We start from the raw sequence: 20,004 nt of genomic DNA, 5'->3' as shown, positions 1-20,004 counted from the left end.
CATTTTTCAATCATCTTGTTGATGTTTCAGCAACAATTGACACAATTGACCACTCTCTCCTTGAAATGTTCTCTTGTCCCAGGTTCCATAAAAATACTACTCTAGGGCGCCTGGGTGGCTCAGGTGGTGATCCTGGAGTCCTGGGATCGAGGCCCGCATCGGGCTCCCTGCTGGGCGGGGGTCTGCTTCTCCCACTGACCCTCTTCCCTCTTGTGCTCTCTGTCTCTCATGCTCTCTCTCTCAAATAAATAAAATCTTTAAAAAAAAAAAACTACTCTAATTTTTTCCTTATACTTCTGGCTATTCTGACTTCTTGTAAGTATATCCTCCCCTACTCAAGCATTAAACCCAAACATCTCAATGCTAGGCCTTCGGCTTTCTTCTCTCTTCTTCCCCACGATGCCTTTTAAAATTTATTTATTTTTTAAATATTTTATTTTTTTATTTGACAGAGAGAGAGAAAGAGAGGGCGTGTGCACAAGAGAACACAAGCAGGGGGCATGGCAGGCAGAGGGGGAGGGAGAAGCCGGCTCCCTGCTCAGTGGGGAGTCCATCTCAGGACTCTTGAGATCATGACCTGAGCCAAAAACAGATGCTTAAATGACTGAGCCACCCAGGCGCCTCTTTTCTTCCCACTTGATATTTCTTTTTTTTTTTTAATTTTTTTAAGGATTTTATTTATTCATTTGAGACATAGAGATACAGAGAGAGAGAATGGAAAGCATGAGCAGGGAGAGAGGCAGAGGGAGAGGGAGAAGCAGGCTCCTTGCTGAGCCAGGAGCCCAATGCGGGGCTTGATCCCAGGACCCTGGGATCATGACCTGAGCCGAAGGCAGACGCTTAACCATCTGAGCCACCCAGGCGCCCCATCTCTTCTTCCCACTTGGTATTTCTAAATATTCTTGTCCACGCCTAAGACCTTACTACCACCTCCATTTCTTTCCTTTTTTTTTTTTTTAAGATTTTATTTCTTTGTTTGACAGAGAGACACAGTGAGAGAGGGAACACAAGCAGGGGGAGTGGGAGAGGGAGAAGCAGGCTTCCCACTGAGCAGGGAGCCTGATGCAGGGCTTGATCCCAGAACCCTGGCATCATGACCTGAGCCAAAGGCAGACACTTAACAACTAAGCCACCCAGGTGCCCTTCTTGTTCCCACTTGATATTTCTGAATATTCTTTTCCATGCCTAAGACCTTACCACCACCTCCATTTCAGTGACTCCAGCCTTGATCATGTATCTGAGCTCAGGCTACTGTCAGTTCTTCTTGGAAGCCTCAGAGATGCCTCAAATTCAGTATGCATATAACTGAACTCCTGGTTTCCCTTCAAAAGTTAGCCTTTTCCAGGGGTTCTATTTCAGTGGATATACAAGTAAAAAGCCTAGGCATTCCTAATGTCTTGTCCCCTCACTCCCTACTCTCTCAAATCCATCACCAGATTCTTTTTATACTAAATCCATTTACTTCTCCCCAACTCCACTTTCAATAGCCTTGTCTAAGCTGCCATCTTCTCTCCCCTGAATTACTGTAAACCTTCCTAATCATCTACTTGAATCCACTCCTAGCCACTTCTAATCCTTTCTTTTTTTTTTTTTTAAGATTTTATTTATTTGACAGAGAGACACTGCGAGAGAGGGAACACAAGCTGGGAGAATGAGAGAGGGAGAAGCAGGCTTCCTGCTGAGCAGGGAGCCCGATGTGGGGCTCGAACCCAGGACCCTGGGATCATGACCTGAGCTGAAGGCAGACGCTTAACGATTGAGCCACCCAGGCACCCCCTAATCTTTTCTTCTTATAGCAGCCAAAATAATCTTATAAAATGCATATTTGTTTGTTTTTTAAAGTAGGCTCTACACCCAGCGTGGGACTTGAATTCACAATCCCAAGATCACGAATTGCATGTTCTATTGACTGAGCCAGTCAGGCGCCCCTAAAATGCATGTTTGGTCATATAAGTCCCCTGTTAGAAACCTTCCAGTGACTCTTAGGTAAAGACTGAAATCTCAGGGCACCTGGGTGGCTCCATTGGTTAAGCGTCTGCCTTCAGCTCAGGTTGTGATCCTGGGGTCCTAGGATGGAGTCCCACATCAGTCTCCCTGCTCGGCAGGGAGTCTGCTTCTCCCTCTGACCCTCCCCCCCTCATGCTCTCTCTCTCTCTCAAATAAATAAATAAAATCTTAAAAAGGGGGGTGCCTGGGTGGCTCAGATGGTTAAGGGTCTGCCTTCGGCTCAGGTCATGATCCCAGGGTCCTGGGATCGAGTCCTGCATCAGGCTCCCTGTTCCTTGGGAGCCTGCTTCTCCCTCTGCTTCTCTCTCTCTCTGTCTCTCATGAATAAATAAATAAAATCTTCAAAAAAAAAAAAAGACTGAAATCTTAAATAGGGCCAGGTCCCTGCAGAATGTAGCAGCAGTCTAACTGCACCTTCACCTGATACAGTATCTCCATCCCACCTTCAGCCACATGGGCCTTCTAGGTTTCTCTCCCCACAGAGCCTCTGGGTGTGCTATTACTTTGCTTGGAGCACCACCCCCAACCATCCACTTGGCCTCATTCACAACTACCTGTTCTTCAGATCACAGTTCTCTTTAATGTCTTTGAAAGCATTCCCTCTTTCAATCTCTCACCGCCATCATCATCATAGCTAATACCAGTCAGATACTGATCTAAGGGCTCTACCAATAAGAATTTATTTATCATAACAATTCCATTGAATGTATGTGGAAACTGAGGCATCACATACTTTCATGTACCACAACCGTTATTTTCCCTTTGTGCAAAATGGAACAATAGTCCTTTCTTCATAGGGTGCCTGAGAAAAGTAAACGAGTTCATATCTGTAAAAGACTCAGAACAGTGCTGGTCACGTGGTAAATGTCCAATAAATGTTAGTAATGGTTAGTATTGTTGTAATCTTACATTTACTGCATGATTATTTGATTAAAGTCTGTCTCTGTCCTGGAAGTACTATGAACATTGGTCAGGTTCTTACTGCATGATTATTTGATTAAAGTCTGTCTCAGTCCTGGAAGTACTATGAACATTGGTCAGGGTCTTCTGTTTTGCTATTATATCCTTTATGCCTACTTATGGCAGTGGCACACAGTGGGTGCTCAATAAACATCGCTTGAATGAATGAATGTCCAACTGCACAGGATTGTTATAAAGCTAAAAGAAATGTATGTAAGTTATTCTTAAAAACTACATAGGGATATAGAGACGGGAAACATTTGAATGGTAGACTGTGATGCTAACTATAAGCATAACAAGAATCTAAGGGAAAAAGAAAACTAATGTGGGTTCGATTTGTCAGAGAAGACGTTCATGGATGTATAGGATTTGGATAGATGAAGTGGACCTCAAAATATGTAGAGGCTTGTGGAGAGTACATAGAGGTATATAGGGAAGAAGTGGCTACCAGCCTACTGGTGGGTATGTGATGAGGAGCAACAGGGAATCTCATTATAGATATGGTGGAGACAAATCATGGAGGGACTTGACAGGCAAATAAAGGAATCGGACCTGACATGAAAGAGAAAAGGGAGAGTCCTGAGCAGAGGCAGTTCAGGAAGATTCTTTCACCCAACAACAAGTGAGTCAGGAACTCTTCATGCTGTAGATTCGGTGGTGACCAAAACAAACCATGAATGGTGAAGGGATTTGACCAGGTGATTTCTGAGATGCCATAAGTTTTATCATTTTGTGATTTGAATAATAAGTATCTTCCAGCAAGCTCACAGATAATCAGGTACATCACCAGCTCCAACTTAAATGGGATCTGTAGTCAAGAATGTTAATTATATTTATATTATGAGTTCACGAAGTTTATTTAGAAGAAAGGGGGTAGGGGTGCCTAGGTGGCTCAGTCATTAAGCATCTGCCCTCTGCTCAGGTCATGATCTCAGGGTCCTGGGATTGAGCCCCTCATCGGGCTCCCTGCTCAGCAGGAAGCCTGCTTCTCCCTCTCCCACTCCCCCTGCTTGTGTTCCCTCTCTCGCTGTGTCTCTGTCAAATAAATAAAATCTTTAAAAAAAAAAAAAGAAGGGGGGAACAAAATGCTGTGGTCAGTTCATTTTCTGGCAGCCTGTCCTTGATTACCATTGAACCCATAAAGACAATTTATTTTTTATTTTTATTTTTATTTTTTAAAAAGATTTTATTTATTTATTTGACAGGGAGAGAGACACAGTGAGAGCAGGAATACAAGCAGAGGGAGTGGGAGAGGGAGAAGAGGGCTTCTGCTGAGCAGGGAGCCTGATGTGGGGCTCGGTCCCAGGACACTGGGACCATGACCCGAGCTGAAGGCAGACACTCAACGACTGAGCCACCCAGGCACCCCCCATAAAGACAATTTAAATTTGACTTCTGTACCAGAGAATCTTCCTGCTTCTCCTTGAGTATATTCTACTTTGGGGAAAGGGAATTGCCCAATTTTATTTTCTAAATGGTATTTGGCACACTAAAGATGCTCAAGAAACATAAATCCATGGGACCATCTCTGGAAAAGATATCTATGTGACCACATACCTGGTGCAATAAATAATAACTGTTAACAGTTTCTTATGACACTCACTATTCATGTGGAAGCCTAAAATTAAAAATAAGTAAAAGCAGCTGGCTCATGAAGATTTTGTCAAGAAAACTTCAAATATACAAAACCCAGATGGTTGGTATAGAATAGCACAGAAAATGTCACTGAGTAAAAACCAAATGAATGATCCTGGCCATTGAGAAGTTCTGTCCACTTTCACTCCATAAAGTTTATTTCAAGCTAAATTTCATTCATCATGAAGAATTATGCATGGCAAACTTGAACCAAAGGTTTGTCAAGTAAGTTGGAATGTGATTTGAAAATTCTAGTAACAGCTAATATTCTGATTTTACTAAATTCCATTACTACACAGCCTGGGAACTCCCTTCAAGACCTGTAAAAAATGCCCCCCTTCAGAAAAAAGAATTAAGGTGCCTGGGTGGCTCAGTCAGTTAAGTGTCTGCCTTTGGCTCAGGTCATGATCTCGGGGTTCCTGGGATTGAGTCCCACATTGGGCTCTCTGCTCAGCGGGAAGCCCTCTTCTCCCTCTCCCTCTGCCGCTCCCCCTTCTTGGGCTCTCTCTCTGACAAATAAATAAAATCTTAAAAAAAAAAAGAATTAGAAATCAATGAACAGAAGGAAATTTGGGAAATTTGCAAATGTGTGGAAACTATACACTCTTAAATAACCAATGAGTCATGGAAGAAATTACAAGGGAAATTAGAAAACACTTTGAGATGAATGAAAACACACAACATACAAAAATTTATAGGATGCAGATAAACAGTGCTTAACTAGAAATGAATAGCTGTAAACATCTACATTAAAAATAAAGATCTGAAATCAGTAACAGCTCTCCAACTTAAAAATTAGAAAAAGATTAAACACAAAGCAAGCAGAAGGAAGGAAATAAAGACTACAGCAGAAATAAATGAATTAGGAAAACAAAAAATACAACAGAATAAACAAAACCAAAAGTTGGTTCTTTGAAAATATCAACAAAATTGACAAATCTTTAGCTAGATCAAGAAAAAAAAGACAGAAGACTCAAATTACTAAAATCAAGAATGAAAGAGGTGATATTCTAATAACCCTGCAGAAAGAAAAAGAATTATAAGGGAATACTATCAAAATGCCAACAAATTAAATAACCTAGATGAATTCCTTGAAGCACACAAACTACCAAAACTGAATCAAGAAGAAACAGAAAATCTGAATCGAACTATAACAAGTGAAGAGACTCAATCAGTAATCAAAACCTTCCCACAGGGCGCCAGGGTGGCTCAGATGATTGAGCATCTGCCTTCAGCTGAGGTCATGATCCCGGATCCTGGGATCAAGGCCCCCATTGGGCTCCCTGCCTGCTCTATGTCAGGGAGCCTGCTTATCTCCCTCTCCCTCTCCTTCTGCTCCCCCTGCTGTGCTCTCTCACTCTCTCTGTCAAATAAATAAACAAAATCTTAAAAAACAAAACAAAAAAATCTTCCCACAAAGAAAAGCCCAGGCCAGGTGACTTCCCTAGTGAATTCTACCAGATGTTTATTTAAAAAATTTTTTTTTTAAAATAGCTTTATTTATTTTTTTATTTTTAAATAAGAGGGTTTTTTTTATTATTTATTTATATAGATTATTTATATAGATTATTTGAGAGGGAGTGAGAGAGAGCGGGGTGGGTGATGCTTAACCGACTGAGCCACCCAGGCACCCCTATTTATTTATTTTTAAAGTAAACTCTACCCCCAGTGTGGGGCTTGAACTCATGACCCCGAGAGCAAAAGTCACATGCTCTACTAGCTAGGTGCCCCACTACTAAATGTTTAAAAAAGAATTAATGCTAATCCTTCACAAACTCTTCCAAAAAAATAGAGGATGGACTTCCCAACTCATTCTATGAGGCCAGTATTGCCCTGATGCCAAACCAGACAAAGATATCATAAGAAAACCAAAGACAACCCTATGTCACAAAAATCCTCAACGAAATACTAGCAAAGTGAATCCAGCAACATATAAAAAGGATTAGATACCATGACCAAATAGGATTTATCTAGGAATGAAAGATTGGTTTAGCAAAATCAATCAACATAATATAGCAAAGGAGGAAACCATATGATCATCTCAATAGACAAAGAAAAAGCATTTGACAAAATCTAACACCCTTTCATATAAAAACATTCTACAACTTGTAATAAAAAGGAACTCCTGCAACCTGATAAGAAAATCACATAAAACCCACAGCTAACATACTATTTAGTGGTGACTAAAAGACTAAAGCCTTCTCCCTAATATAAGACAAAATGTCCACTCTTACTACTTCTTTTTTTTAAGATTTTATTTATTTGACAGAGAGACACAGCGAGAGAGGGAACACAAGCAGGGGGAGCGGGAGAGGGAGAAGCAGGCTCCCCGCAGAGCAAAGAGCCCGATGCGGGGCTTGATCCCAGGACCCTGGGATCATGACCTGAGCTGAAGGCAGATGCTTAATGACTGAGCCACCCAGGTGCCCCCACTCTTACTACTTCTATTCAACATTGTACCAAAGGTTCCAGCCAAGGCAATTGGGTAAGAAAAAAAGAATAAAAAGCAGCTGGATTGAAAAGGAAGAATTAAAACTATTTCTATGAGTCTATGACATGATCTTGTATATAGAAAATTTGAGAAACACACAAAAAACTATTAGAGCTAATAAATTGGTCGAGCAAGTTTGCAGTATATAAGGTCAATATACAAAAATCTATTGCATTTCTATTTACTAGCAATTCAATGGGGGAAAGAACAGTCTTTTAGACCCCTACCTCACACTATATACAAAAGTTAACTTGGGGTACCTGGGTGGTTCAGTTGGTTAAGCAGCTGACTTTGGCTCAGGTCATGATCTCAGGGTCGTGAGATCGAGCCCTGAGTCAGCTTCCCTGCTCAGTGGAGAATCTGCTTGAGGATTCTCTCTCTCCCTCTGCCCCTGCCCCAGCTCATCTCTCTTACATACTCTCTCTCTAAAATAAATAAATAAATCTTTAAAAAAAGGTAACTTAGGGGCGCCTGGGTGGCTGTCGTTGAGTGTCTGCCTTCGGCTCAGGTCGCGGTCCCAGGGTCCTGGGATCAAGCCCCGCATCGGGCTCCCTGCTCAGCGGGAAGCCTGCTTCTCCCTCTCCCACTCCCCCTGCTTGTGTTCCCTCTCTCGCTGTGCCTCTCTCTGTCAAATAAATAAAATCTTAAAAAAAAAAGGCAACTTAAAATAGATCATAGACCTAAATGTAAGAGCTAAAACTGTAAAATTATATCCTCTGATTCTATAGATCTTGTTGGAGGAATTTGTATTTAAATAGATTTTTTTTTCAAAATTAAAATTGCTGTCTATTTGAAATGACCAATAAATAAAATCCTTTAAAATTTAAATGACATGGTTAGAGCACTGATCTTTGTCTGAATTAATATCTCTTATCCATGAGTAGCAGTTTATTCTATTTTAGAGTTGAAAATGTTTTTAAGTAAAACTTTTCTAAGGATGTTAGTGTCCATATGTAGCTCTTAATAAGCTAAAATTTAGTAAATATGTGAGAAGGGGCTTAGTATTTTTTTTTAAAGATTTTATTTATTTATTTGACAGAGAGAGAGACAGCGAGAGAGGGAACACAAGCAGGGGGAGTGGGAGAGGGAGAAGCAGGCTTCCCGGGGAGCAGGGAGCCCGACGTGGGGCTTGATCCCAAGATCCTGGGATAGAGGGGCACCTGGGTGGCTCAGTTGGTTGGGCGACTGCCTTCGGCTCAGGTCATGATCCTGGAGTCCCGGGATCAAGTCCCGCGTCGGGCTCCCTGCTCGGCGGGGAGTCTGCCTCTCCCTCTGACCCTCTTCCCTCTCATGCTCTCTATCTCTCTCATTCTCTCTCTCTCAAATAAATAAATAAATAAAATCTTTAAAAAAAAAAAAAAAGATCCTGGGATAGTGACCTGAGCCGAAGGCAGACGCTTAATGACTGAGCCACCCAGGTGCCCCTCTTAGGTTTTCTTTAGACAAATAATTTCTAATGTTTGAGCATTTCCTTCCTTAGCATCTAGTAAGTTTTTAAAGATTTTTTACTCTTCCTTCAGTGATATTGGGGTCAAACAAAATAGAAGCCAAAGAACAAATGAATTTCTGGGGACTCTATGCTTGATCAGTATTCAATCCATGGTGAAGCAAGGAGTGAGGAAGGGTTCCCATGTTAAGTAATTTCCATATCTTGTTTTCTCCAGAATGAGTTTTCAAAATAGTGTTTTTCCAGAATGAAATTCAAACGGTGTCATTATGTAGGAGTTTCTGGGCCTAGGTAAGAAAAACATGAATTTTTCACTCTTTTTCCTTTTCCCCTGTACATTCTATGCAGTGGATAGATTATTCAAGAGTCCAGTTTCATTTGCTATTTTTAAGCTAAGTACACTGGACTTTTCACTATAAATGCCTATATCAGAAAGGCCAAGCTCATATGATCACTGAAGTTGATATAGTTATGTATGATATTTTTAGTTTGCAATAAATGACACAAGAGACTATGTTAAATTTGTAACAAAAGCAAATAGATATAATGGGGCTTAATCTTTTGAAGCTGGATTACATTATAGGTAGGGTCGCCAGATTTAGCAAAAGATAGGATGCTCCCAATTCGATTTGAATTTTGGATAAACAATGAGTAATTACATTAATATAAGTATATTCTGGATATTGTGCAGAAAATACATATGCTAAAAAATTACTGCTTATCTGGAATTCATATTGAAGTGGGCATCCTGCATTTTATCTGGCGTCCCCAATTATGGGACAAGGGAGAGAGAGATTTTATTCATTCTCCTTACAAAAAGCTGCCCAGACTAGCAGTAGGAGATAAACAGACTGAGTGGTCCTACATTTCTGTTCTGGTTGGTCACTGAACAGTTAAGGAAGTTTCTAGCAAAGTCCTAGAACTGGGCTGGCTTGTGATCAGATCCTGGTCTATTTTTAGGCTGCGGTAAATGGGACAGTTATTCCAGGGATTGGGGAAAAGCAAGTCACATTTAAAGTTGTGGAGAAGAGGTATATGTTTAAAGAGGGGAGAGCTCAAGAGTGTGTCATCATATATTGCCACAGTAAAGGCCACTTCAACTACATCATTACTGTGTCCATCTCTCCCAACCCAAACAAATAAGGTAGGTATAAATGATGTCTCATTAATCTAGAAGATGCCAAATGACTCCTGTTTTTGAATATGTGGATTGAGTATGTCAAGCAAAGGAACAGTGAGATGGGAAACTGGCCTTGAAATCATCTCCACTGGAATGAAGCACAGATATCTCAAACTGAATCCTTCCATAACGGAAGTCATTACCTTCCCTTCCAAATTCTCCCCTACTCCCTAAGTTCATTCAAATATTCAACAAATATTCAAGCGGCCACTGAGTGCCAGGATGTACTGGCTCTGGACATACACCCGTAGCAGTGAGTGTACACTCAGAGAGTGTACAATAGAGTTGGGGACACTCCAATAAAATCACAAAAATACATGTTAATTACACAATATGGTATTGCTATGAAGAAAAGATGTTGGGTGGTGCAGTTGGTTAAGTGAGGGATGCTTGGCTTCAGCTCAGGTCATGATCTCAGGGTCCTGGGATCTAGCCCTGCCTTGGGCTCTAAGTTCAGTGTGGAGCCTGCTTGAGATTCTCTCTCTCCCTCTCCCTCTGCCACTCCAGCTCGTGCTCTCTCTAAAATAAATAAATAAAATCTTAAAAAAAAAAGATGTTGGGTGTTAAAAAATCACTTAACAATCTGGTATACTACTACTGATCTTTATGGGGCTATTTTTTTAAAACTTTTTTTAAAAAGATTTTATTTATTTATTTGAGAGAGAGTGAGAGAGAGAGAGAGCACAGGAGAGGGGGAGGGTCAGAGGGAGAAGCAGGCTCCCTGCTGAGCAGGGAGCCCGATGCGGGACTCGATTCTGGGACTCCAGGATCATGACCTGAGCCGAAAGCAGTTGCTTAACCAACTGAGCCACCCAGGTGCCCTTTATGGGGCTATTATATATATATATTTTTAAAGACTTTATTTATTTATTTGACAGAGAGAGAGACAGTGAGAGAGGGAACACAAGCAGGAGGAGTGGGAGAAGGAGAAGCAGGCTTCCCACTGAGCAGGGAGCCCGATGCGGGACTCGATCCCAGGACCGCGGGATCATGACCTGAGCCAAAGGCAGACACTTAACGACCGAGCCACCCAGGTGCCCTATGGGGCTATTATAATGAATAAACACCATGAAGCATCCTGAGAACATAAGTTTTTAAAAAGACGGCACTACACATTTTCCTGTTTAGGAAAACAATATTCCATTAAAACCATAATTTCTGAAATTTGGTGAATAAGTTCAGCAACATTTGTTATAATGTTGACTTTTAAACACTTACTTGCATATGTTATTGGTATAATTAACCTTATTGCAAAAAGTAGAAGTAGGTGATTTTGTCTGATGGGTGTCCTCTTCCATGTTCAGCCCACCTTTCACGGGTGTATACTCAACTGCCCATGTGCTATCTCTGATACAGAGGATGGAATTCCTGCTAAATTGAAAAGGTGAAACTGACACCTGCTTATTTTAGTAGCTGACCATGGTTTATTTCAACGACAGAGCATAGCTTCCAGGAAAAATGCAACACACTGACAGGGGGACTTTTACTGTATCTGGTAGAATTCCAAAGCACTTAACACCCAGTCTCCTCGCTGGGGTCGACAACACGGAGGCTCCCCGCCTGCTGAAGTGCAGATACTTCTGGCCTGGAACGCAGCTGCTGGTTAACAGCTGTACAGCCTCAGAGCTCCACACTCAAGACCTTGAAGAGGAGCTCACTGCACCCAATTAAATAACGTATATTGCTATTTTCGGATAAAGCTTCTTGCATCTTGCGCATGTACCTGGAAATAATGGACAGAAGTACTTTGTTTTCTCAGAGCTTTCTCAACTCAGTTTGGGTCATTTTCGTACTACTTATGAAGACCCCCCCCTTCCCATATACCACTCTTACTATCTACCAGACGGAACAGTTTAGCCTTTTTACTGAATGGCTGTAGGAAGGGAGAACTGAACTGGGGTGTGTGTGTGTGTGTGTGTGTGAGAGAGAGAGAGAGAGAGAGAACTGAACTGGGGTGTGTATGTGTGTGTGTAGGAAGTAGTATTAAAAATTTACTTAGCGGGGGTAGGGACGGGTGCACTCATAAAACCCCCAAGCGGCCTTGCCCTATGTCCAGCCCTAACTGCTGGTTCCCTTCCCTTGGACAGGGCTCGGGCGGCCCCAGGATGAGACGAACCGGGATGAGGGAGGGCGACCACAGCGTGTCCTCCACCCCTCTGCCACCCCGGGGTTGCATTTTCCCCACCGGAAAAAAAAAAAAAAAAAAAGAGCGGGTAGTCGACCTAGAGCCGGCCGCCGGGGGAGGAAGGCGAGACCGCAGCCCCGCTACCGCTCCGATTGTTACGAGCCCTCAACTTCACAGAGTGCGGTGCTCAAGGGGCGCACCGCCGGGAGGAGCTGCGGCGGGAAAGGCGCGCCGCCGCCCGTGGTCTCCAGGCCAGCCGCCCGCGTTCTTCCGGCCAGCAGCCCGCGGCGGGGGAGGGGCAGCCGCCGCCCGCGTTCTCCCGGCACCGGCGGCCGGCGGAAGGGCCGCGCGTCGCGGAAGCGCGGCCGCAGCTGAGAATCAGCTGCTGGAGGAGGCGGAGAAGGAGAGGGAGGAGCCTAGGGGGGAAAGGGAGGGAGCGGACCCTCAGGAAGCCGCGAACGCCACCGAGTGTCTGCACACCTCGCTCCGTCTGCCATGGCTGGTTAAAGAACCATCCGGATCGCAGCGCGGGGGGAGGGCTGGGTGGGGGGAGAGCGGCGGCCGCGCGTGAGGCCGAGGGAGGGGCGGCGGCGCGAACGGCGGCGGCGGCGGTTCCAGCATGAAGAGGAGAGCTGGCCTGGGGGGCAGCATGAGGTCAGTGGTGGGCTTCTTGTCCCAGCGGGGCTTGCATGGGGACCCCCTGCTCACTCAGGACTTTCAGAGGAGACGCCTGCGGGGCTGCAGAAACCTCTACAAGAAGGACCTCCTCGGCCACTTCGGCTGTGTCAATGCCATTGAATTCTCCAACAATGGAGGCCAGTGGCTGGTCTCAGGTAAATCAACCCCCTTCCCCGCCCCGCGCCTCCCGGCCCCCTTCCAACCTCCCCCTTCGCTCTCCCTCGCCACCCTCCTTCTGCCCTCCGCCCCCCCCCAACCCCCCTTCTGCGGTGGGAAGGTTTGGTGTCAAATTCAAACCCTTGCAGGGGGAGGGAGGGGAAGGAGAGGATGTCTTCTGTAAAAAAAGACCTAAAATGGTTGACAGGTCCTTAATTCGCTTTATCCCAAGTACAAAGTGATCTCTCCTGATGACTGCCCTGGAAGTGTGGGTCGGGGGGGGGGGCGAGATTACCGCCTGACAAAGTTTGATGGGAAACTCTTCCTCCATGTACTTTAAAAAGGTGCGGAGGGCATTTTGGGGATTCGGAGGGGGAGGAGGCCGAGGCGCGCCGGAGGCCAGGGGGAGCTCGAGTCCCTGGCGCCGGCGTCCGGGAGAAGGGGCCTTGGGGCTGGGGGCCGGGCGGTGACAGGGCGGGCCGCCGAGGGGTCGGGGCCCGCGACTCGGGGGGCTGGCTGGGTGAGCGAGGAGAGGAGCCGGGCGGGTGGCTGTTGGCCGCCCCCGTCGGCGCCCTGAGGGGCCCAGCTCCATCTCCCTTCTCTGTAGTGGCCTCTTCCGCGTCGTGTTTTTCTTACGGTGTGGGCAGTGCCGGGGACTCTGGAGGCTAAGGGGCACCGGCCTGAACTTGAATGCGTAACTTGTGAGGCGGGGGGTGGTGGGTGGGCGACCCCCGGAGACTTGTCGGTTGCAGCCCCGCGGCCTTACCCCCTTTGCCGGCCGCTGCCGTTGCAGGTGGTCTCCCCTCCTCCTCCCTCCCGCCCAGCTGGGCTCGACTGCCCCCGGGCTCCCCCTCTGGTGTGGGGAAAGTGGCGAAATCGAGGCCGGGGCTCCGGCCGGGCGGTGTAGGCCTCGCTCTCCCGGGGCTCCTAGCGACAGGCAGCTGAATCGATAGCCTATTGCTCCCGGGGAGGCCCGGGCCGGGCGGGCCGCGGCGACAGCTGCCCCGGGGGAGGTGCGCCTGCTGCCCGTGGGGGTGCTCGCCGCCGCCGCCCTTCTCCCGGGGGTCTCGGGCCCCAGGCGGGCGAGTGGGGATGGGGTCCGCTGGGGGCGCCTCCCCGGAAGCGAGCTAAGGGGAGGAGGGCGAAGACGGCTGATCTGGCGTTACCGCTCGCCTTCTACCCCGCTCCGTCCCTTTTCCTGCATCGAGAGGGAGGAAGCGGGAGCCCAGCGCTGGACGTGGCGCTTCGCTTCACCCAGGCCGGTCCCCGAATGGTTTTCTAATTTACGTCAGTGGGCAGCTGGCCAGAAACTTCTGGGATCATGGCAAAGCATCCCTCTTCTTGGCGAGTAACAGTCGGAAGTGGCACGGGCGTACAGTCCAATTTAGCGGTAGCAGAGATAAGACTTGTGTGATCATTTCACGATAAACCTTCTGGGGTTTCTCCAGAACTGACTTGACTTTTCCACCCTAGATCGTTTTCTCTTTGACTAGGTAGATTTTGGCCCTAGATCATCCCCTGAAGAAACCTGATATTCTACTTCAAGGCATACCCCAAACAAAAGCTTCCTTCCCCAACACTGCCAAAAATTCCAAGGGCAAAAATGGGGAAGATCTCTTTAAAGAGCTCACCGTTTTTTTTCTTCTGTATTCATTATACCCTAGTCTCCTTTCCAGACTGATGTTTTCCAACAGAGATGTCCCCAGGCACAAGGAAATTCTCCCTACTGGGTGAAGGAATTTGGGGGGTATTCCTGAACTAATCATGGTAATTAAATCATGAGTACAGTCATACATTGCCCAGCTTAACGCTTTTTAAAAATACCAGATTTATTAATATATAATTCACATGCCATACAATTCACCCATTTTAAGTTAACACTTAAAAAAAAAACACTAAAATGTTGCCTCCATACTCAATAAGGTATCCTTGTGCAGGACCTTCCCCTGTGTCTCAGATGAACCCCATTTTCTCTAGTCTTGGCCAGTTAATTTACTTAATTGTAGTCTGTAGAAGAGGAGAGTCCTTTCCACAGGGCAGGCTCTAGCAAACCTCCTGGTTTTAGGCATTTATTTCCTTATTTTTCTAGGCCTGAGTTGCCCATCTCCATCATTACTTTCTGGGTTTCAGTCTTCTTTGCTCCTTCCTCCTCCTTCCTCCCCTCACACTTCCTCTAGTTCAGTCCTTCCTGTTTCCTTTTTATCTACTCCTGTCCTTGTTCCTAGTCCATGCAGCAGGACCCTACCCCCCCACCCCCAGTTTAGCTCAGATATACTTAGCTTTTCTTACTTATTTCCTGAACATAGACTTTTGGTTAAAAGCTTTTCTAGCTATTCACCTTCCATTATCAGTACAACTTATGCTAACAGAAAGTTCCTCCTGTTTGCTTCAGATAAGGAAAGCCCCCTCTGGGAGTCATAAATACACCTTAACTTGTTAAAGCTGATTAAATACTGTTCTGGGAAGTCCTTCAATAATCTTCCCCAATTTAAAACTATTTAAAATGTCAGGTTTACATCTTATCTATCATTGTCCTTCTTTAGCAGTTAACACCTGAGGGGAGAGGCTCTTAGGGTTTTGAGGCTAATGCTGTCCCTCCCTAATGTTTCACAAAAATGTGGTGGGAGGCCAGATTCTGGGATGGTACTGAGATTACCTTTATGCATTTTGCTGTTGTTCTTGTATCTTGTCTGGGTTGGTTAAAGACTTTAGAAAGTGGTGATTAAAATGATAGTGTATTCATAGTTTGTTCACTGTTTTCATTTCCTAAATGTTTGGGCAGGCTCACATTTCTTGTAACGGACACAAAGCTGTTTGGTAGAATTACCTTATACCTAGGGCAAAAATATTTGCATGATTCCTGTGGCCTTATAAAATGGGATTTGTTAAGAATACATCATTGCTGTTTCATTCTAACAGCTGGCCCCTTTTCCAGGGCACAATGAGGCCAGCAGATATTAAGAGTAAGCCAGAGAAAATAGGAAGGAGAAAGGTGTTCTGCTGGGCAGTGAGACTGTGACAGTAACAAGTGGGAGGATTTTTTTTTTAAAACATTAAAATACTTTTAACTTAAAAAGTATTTTTCTTTATTGTTGATCGGAAAAGGGCATTACTGTGCTATTCTGTAAGGCAATGTGGTACAGCATACACACATGGTCACTGCTGTGTCATTTAATGTGTGACCTTGTAGTCAGGTTACTCTCTGGGTCTGTTTCCTGATGTACCAGGACTTACCTGAAGGGCTCTTGTGAGAACTAAATTAAGGGGGCGCCTGGGTGGCTCAGTAAGTTAAGCGTCTACCCCCGGCTCAGGTCATGATCCCAGGGTCCTGGGATCGGGTCCCACATCAGGCTCCTTGCTAAGTCGGGAGCCTGCTTCTCCCTCTGCCTGCCACTCCCCCTGCTTGTGTTCCCTCTCGCGTGTGCGCTCTCTTTCTCTGACAAATAAATAAAATCTTTTTTTTTTTTTTTTTTTTAAAGAACTACATTAGGTAAAGTTTAGATTGTGTGCTGAACAGAATGCCAGGTCTCAGAGAAAAGCTGAGCTTGTTTTCCTTCCCTTTGGTACTTATAACTTGTGATATTATTAGCCAACACTTGTTCTTACAGTATTGGTAACAGACCTGTGCAAATGGGGCAGCCAGGATAGTTTTGTGACTTTTTGATGTGGAATGAGAAGGCACAATGTGTGTTGAAGTACTGCTCATAAGAGCTCTACCAACATCAAGGAACGTATGCTAGAACACATATTGGGGTATATCCTGGGTTTACCCTTTAAGTCTTTGGTTGCATCTAATAATATTTTCCCTGAATTGATATTTAAGACTAATTGATATTAGAACCTGTAGAGCTAGCAGATTAATAGCCCATTAGTACGAAGTTTTGAGTTTCACTGAGAGATTATGATCTCTTTCTTGATGCTTATGACTAAATGTAGGAAAAGCACCTTCAGAAGCTTTTTTTTTTAAGGTTTTTTTTTTTAAGACTTTATTTATTTGACAGAGAGAGACACAGTGAGAGAGGGAACACAAGCAGGGGGAGTGGGAGAGGGAGAAGCAGGCTTCCCGCTGAGCAGGAAGCCAGATGTGGGGGCTCAATGCAGGGGGCTCCATCCCAGGACCCTGGGAACATGACCTGAGCCGAAGGCAGACGCTTATCGACTGAGCCACCCAGGCGCCCCCAAAAGCTTTTCAAATAGTGTCGGTAACTGTACTGTTTCAAAGTGTTAGTTAATAGGAGTTGTGAATGGGGAGAAGCATTTAACTATATTTACTTGGTCATAATATTTATAAGTGAGATAGCTGTTTAGTTCTATTTCTATTTCATGTGAGTCTTTGACTTTATTGATTATCATAAGTTAGGTAGAGATTAATAGCATGAATTCTGGAGTCAGGCTGCCTGGGGGTGAATATCAACTACTTGATAACTGGGTTACCTTTGTTAAGTCACTCACTCTCCACTTCCTCAGCTATGTAATAAAAGCAGTAATACCCCATAGGGTTGTGGTGAGGACTGCATGAAATAACACTTGTCAAGTTCTTAGCACCAGGGCCTATCCCCTGCTTTTGCTCTGGTTGCCACTGCTGCAACTCTTTGTATTGTTATTTAGGTTGAACCTCACCAAAAGCTTTTAGGAGATTGACACTTTCAATATCTAACATTTATTTGCACATAGCACAGTACAATGTGAAAAATTGAGAAAGCTCTCAATTAGATGAACTGTTAAAAATGCTTTGTAAATAAGCTTAACCCCAGTATTGTCATCAAGATGTATTTTTAAGCATCAGATAATAGCTGTGATAATAACCATATTCTCAACTTGAACCTATTAATAATGATCATTTCCTGTTTCCCAGTCATTAGTTCTATCAATTTTATGGAATCAGTTTTTTTGTAAATAAATTCATCTAAGAGCATGTTATCTACAGGTAAAGTGTTTGGCTTTAGCCAGTGGAATAAAGTCTTAAACTCATTAGCACTTCTCAGGTGTTTAATTGGAATGAATTTGTTGGTCCAGTGGTTAGTTTATCAGGAAAAATATGGCTAGTGGTAGGGCAGTTTTGTGACTTGAAAAAGCTTTCATAGTACATACATTTCAGTAAGGTGATTAGGGAATCAGTTATTGGATTTTTCTTCTGGGCCTTTCTATTTACTGATAATCCATTGCTGTGAAGGTGTTAAATTTTATCCTTTGGTCTGTTAATTAGTTCAACAAATAGTTTTTGAGTGCATAGTTTATAAAGCAGAGGCAATTAGAAGAACAGAAATGATATATCAGGTATAAACCACACCCCCAAGCTTGCATTTTAGGAACATTTACTTAGTCTGTAATAGTGCATATGGCCCTTTAAAAAATGTTTCCCCTCTGCTTTATGATACTTTAATAGATACCTGATTTTTCTCGGGTTTGCAGTACTTATTATAGCAAATAATCCTCTTGCTTACGAGTTTTAGTGGGAAAGAAAGAAGGCTCATAGAGATGGCCTTGGAGGACATTGCTATGATAAATTATAGAGATCGTGTCATAAGGATAAGGTAACATGGATATTTATAGATGCACATTATTTTTCCCACTTGTTCTTCAGTCAGCTAATTGATACCTATCAAAGATTGGCAAATTTAGAATTATGCCCAGGTTTGTCACTTCTACTTTAGAATAAGCTAGTGAGGTAGAACTGATGACCGCCAGTCTTATTAGACATTATTAGCACAGCAAAAAGTTGTCCGTATTGTTCAAAGGATCATCACTGACTTATGCCAGTGTGTTTTTCATTACTAAGAGTTCCTAAGAGAAGCAGTGGCCCTCAGTTATGGATCCTGGTGACCAAAAGTGTGTGCTTTTTCACTGATGATTGTTAGATTTGGTTGTAAAGTGCAGTTGGAATCATTTAGATCAGTGAAACTTTATTGACCAGTAAAACTTGAAACACAGATGGATGCTGTCTTCTGAATTGTGAGTTAGGAAGTAACTTAATAGAAGAAGTAGATGAGTTTATCTTATGCATTGAGCCAGGTGAAGAGCACTTCCATTTGTTAATAAACAGCACTTAATTTTTTTAAAGATTTTATTTATTTATTTATATATATATTTTTAAGATTTTTATTTATTTATTCATGAGAGACAGAGGGAGAGAGAGAGGGAGAGAGAGAGAGAGAGAAGCAGAGGGAGAAGCAGGCTCCCAAGGAGCAGGGAGCCCGATGCGGGACTCGATCCCAGGACCCTGGGATCATGACCTGAGCCGAAGGCAGACGCTTAACCATCTGAGCCACCCAGGCGCCCTAATTTTAATTTTTTTTTATGGGTTCTAGAAAGAAGTAATTGTTTTTATTACTGTTTTAGTCTGAATTTAGATACTCAAGGGTAGAATTAAAGCCTTTTAAAATTAAAGGAACTAAAATCCTAATTCAAATGAAGATGACGTAGGTTAAGAAGATTCAATTCTGTTTTCAATTTTTGGTGCCCCACACTTTAAGTATTGTCTCTTACAATTAAAGAACTGAATAGTAATCTGTAAGGATTAACCTCAGATTATTGTGAGAATGTGAAATTACATTTCTTTTTTACTTGATTCTCTGTTTAAAATTTTGATTTTAAGTTATAAGGGTGAGGTTACTATTTGCCTGTGGATATGTAAGCTGATTTTAGGTGATTTTTGAATAAATATTTAAATTTTAATAGTACACTTATTTTTATATATGGAAAAGTTAACTAGCATGTATAAAATATTTTTAATGAATTTATTGCTTAAGGTGAGGTTAAAATTTTTAAAAGTCAATTTAAAGAAAAATAATGGTAAATGTGTTTACATGGATATGGCAGAAATCTAAAGTTGATTGAGATTGACTGAGCTTGGGAAATACTTCATCACGTAGTCTTTTTTGTATCTTCTTTCTTCCTCATTGAATCAGAGAGAAGGGAAGATCTTCATTTTATGGAAGAGGGAGTGGAAAAGTAGAAAGATGACTTGCCCAGAGCTGCCTTGTTAGTCTTTGGCAGTCAGCAGGCCAAGTAGGGCCCATTGCTCCCAGGCATGTTCTGTTTCTAAGTTGCCTTTTTATATTTTTCTTTCCCTTTTCTTATAGGGTAATTCACCTTTCCTGGATCTCTTTTTTTAAAAATTGAAAGCTGGAAAAATTAGCAATTTCTGAGCACATGTGCAACTCTAGTTGCTCCTCTTAGATGATAAATTATATTTGTGTTTTGCTGTAAATAAAGTTAAGTTGTTCCACAAAAGTATCTTACGTTTATTTATTGATTAAAAATATTTAATAGGAACATACTATGTGTGCCTCTTTAATCTTAATAATAACTGCAAGAATTTTTTT

At 43.3% G+C, this 20,004-nt stretch overlaps 1 protein-coding gene and 1 long non-coding RNA gene across 5 annotated transcripts in view; one reads left to right on the top strand and one right to left on the bottom strand.

Annotated features, from left to right (window-relative positions):
* Nucleotides 1-11,121: 11,121 nt before the first annotated feature.
* On the bottom strand, nt 11,122-12,151 carry LOC112822256 (uncharacterized). Its single transcript, XR_003207655.2, has 2 exons — nt 11,943-12,151; nt 11,122-11,443 (listed from the first exon to the last, which is right to left on the bottom strand). It is a non-coding gene; the product is annotated as an uncharacterized lncRNA (long non-coding RNA).
* Nucleotides 12,151-20,004, top strand: part of DCAF5 (DDB1 and CUL4 associated factor 5) — a 99,293-nt gene continuing 91,439 nt past the window's right edge. For 3 of the 4 annotated variants that reach the window (XM_025869808.2, XM_025869810.2, XM_025869807.2), the window contains exon 1: nt 12,151-12,678. In XM_025869808.2, coding sequence (XP_025725593.1) covers nt 12,465-12,678 — 214 coding nt within the window. In that variant the 5' untranslated portion in view covers nt 12,151-12,464. The remainder of the gene's footprint in view (nt 12,679-20,004) is intronic. The other variant, XM_025869809.2, reaches the window with a different exon arrangement.

This window comes from Callorhinus ursinus, unplaced genomic scaffold, assembly GCF_003265705.2.
Source record: "Callorhinus ursinus isolate GAN/ISIS: 27379988/994484 unplaced genomic scaffold, GSC_fseal_2.0 scaffold8, whole genome shotgun sequence".
NCBI lineage: Eukaryota > Metazoa > Chordata > Mammalia > Carnivora > Otariidae > Callorhinus > Callorhinus ursinus.
Note: the sequence above shows the minus strand (reverse complement) of the source record. Positions and strands in the feature narration are given on the sequence as shown.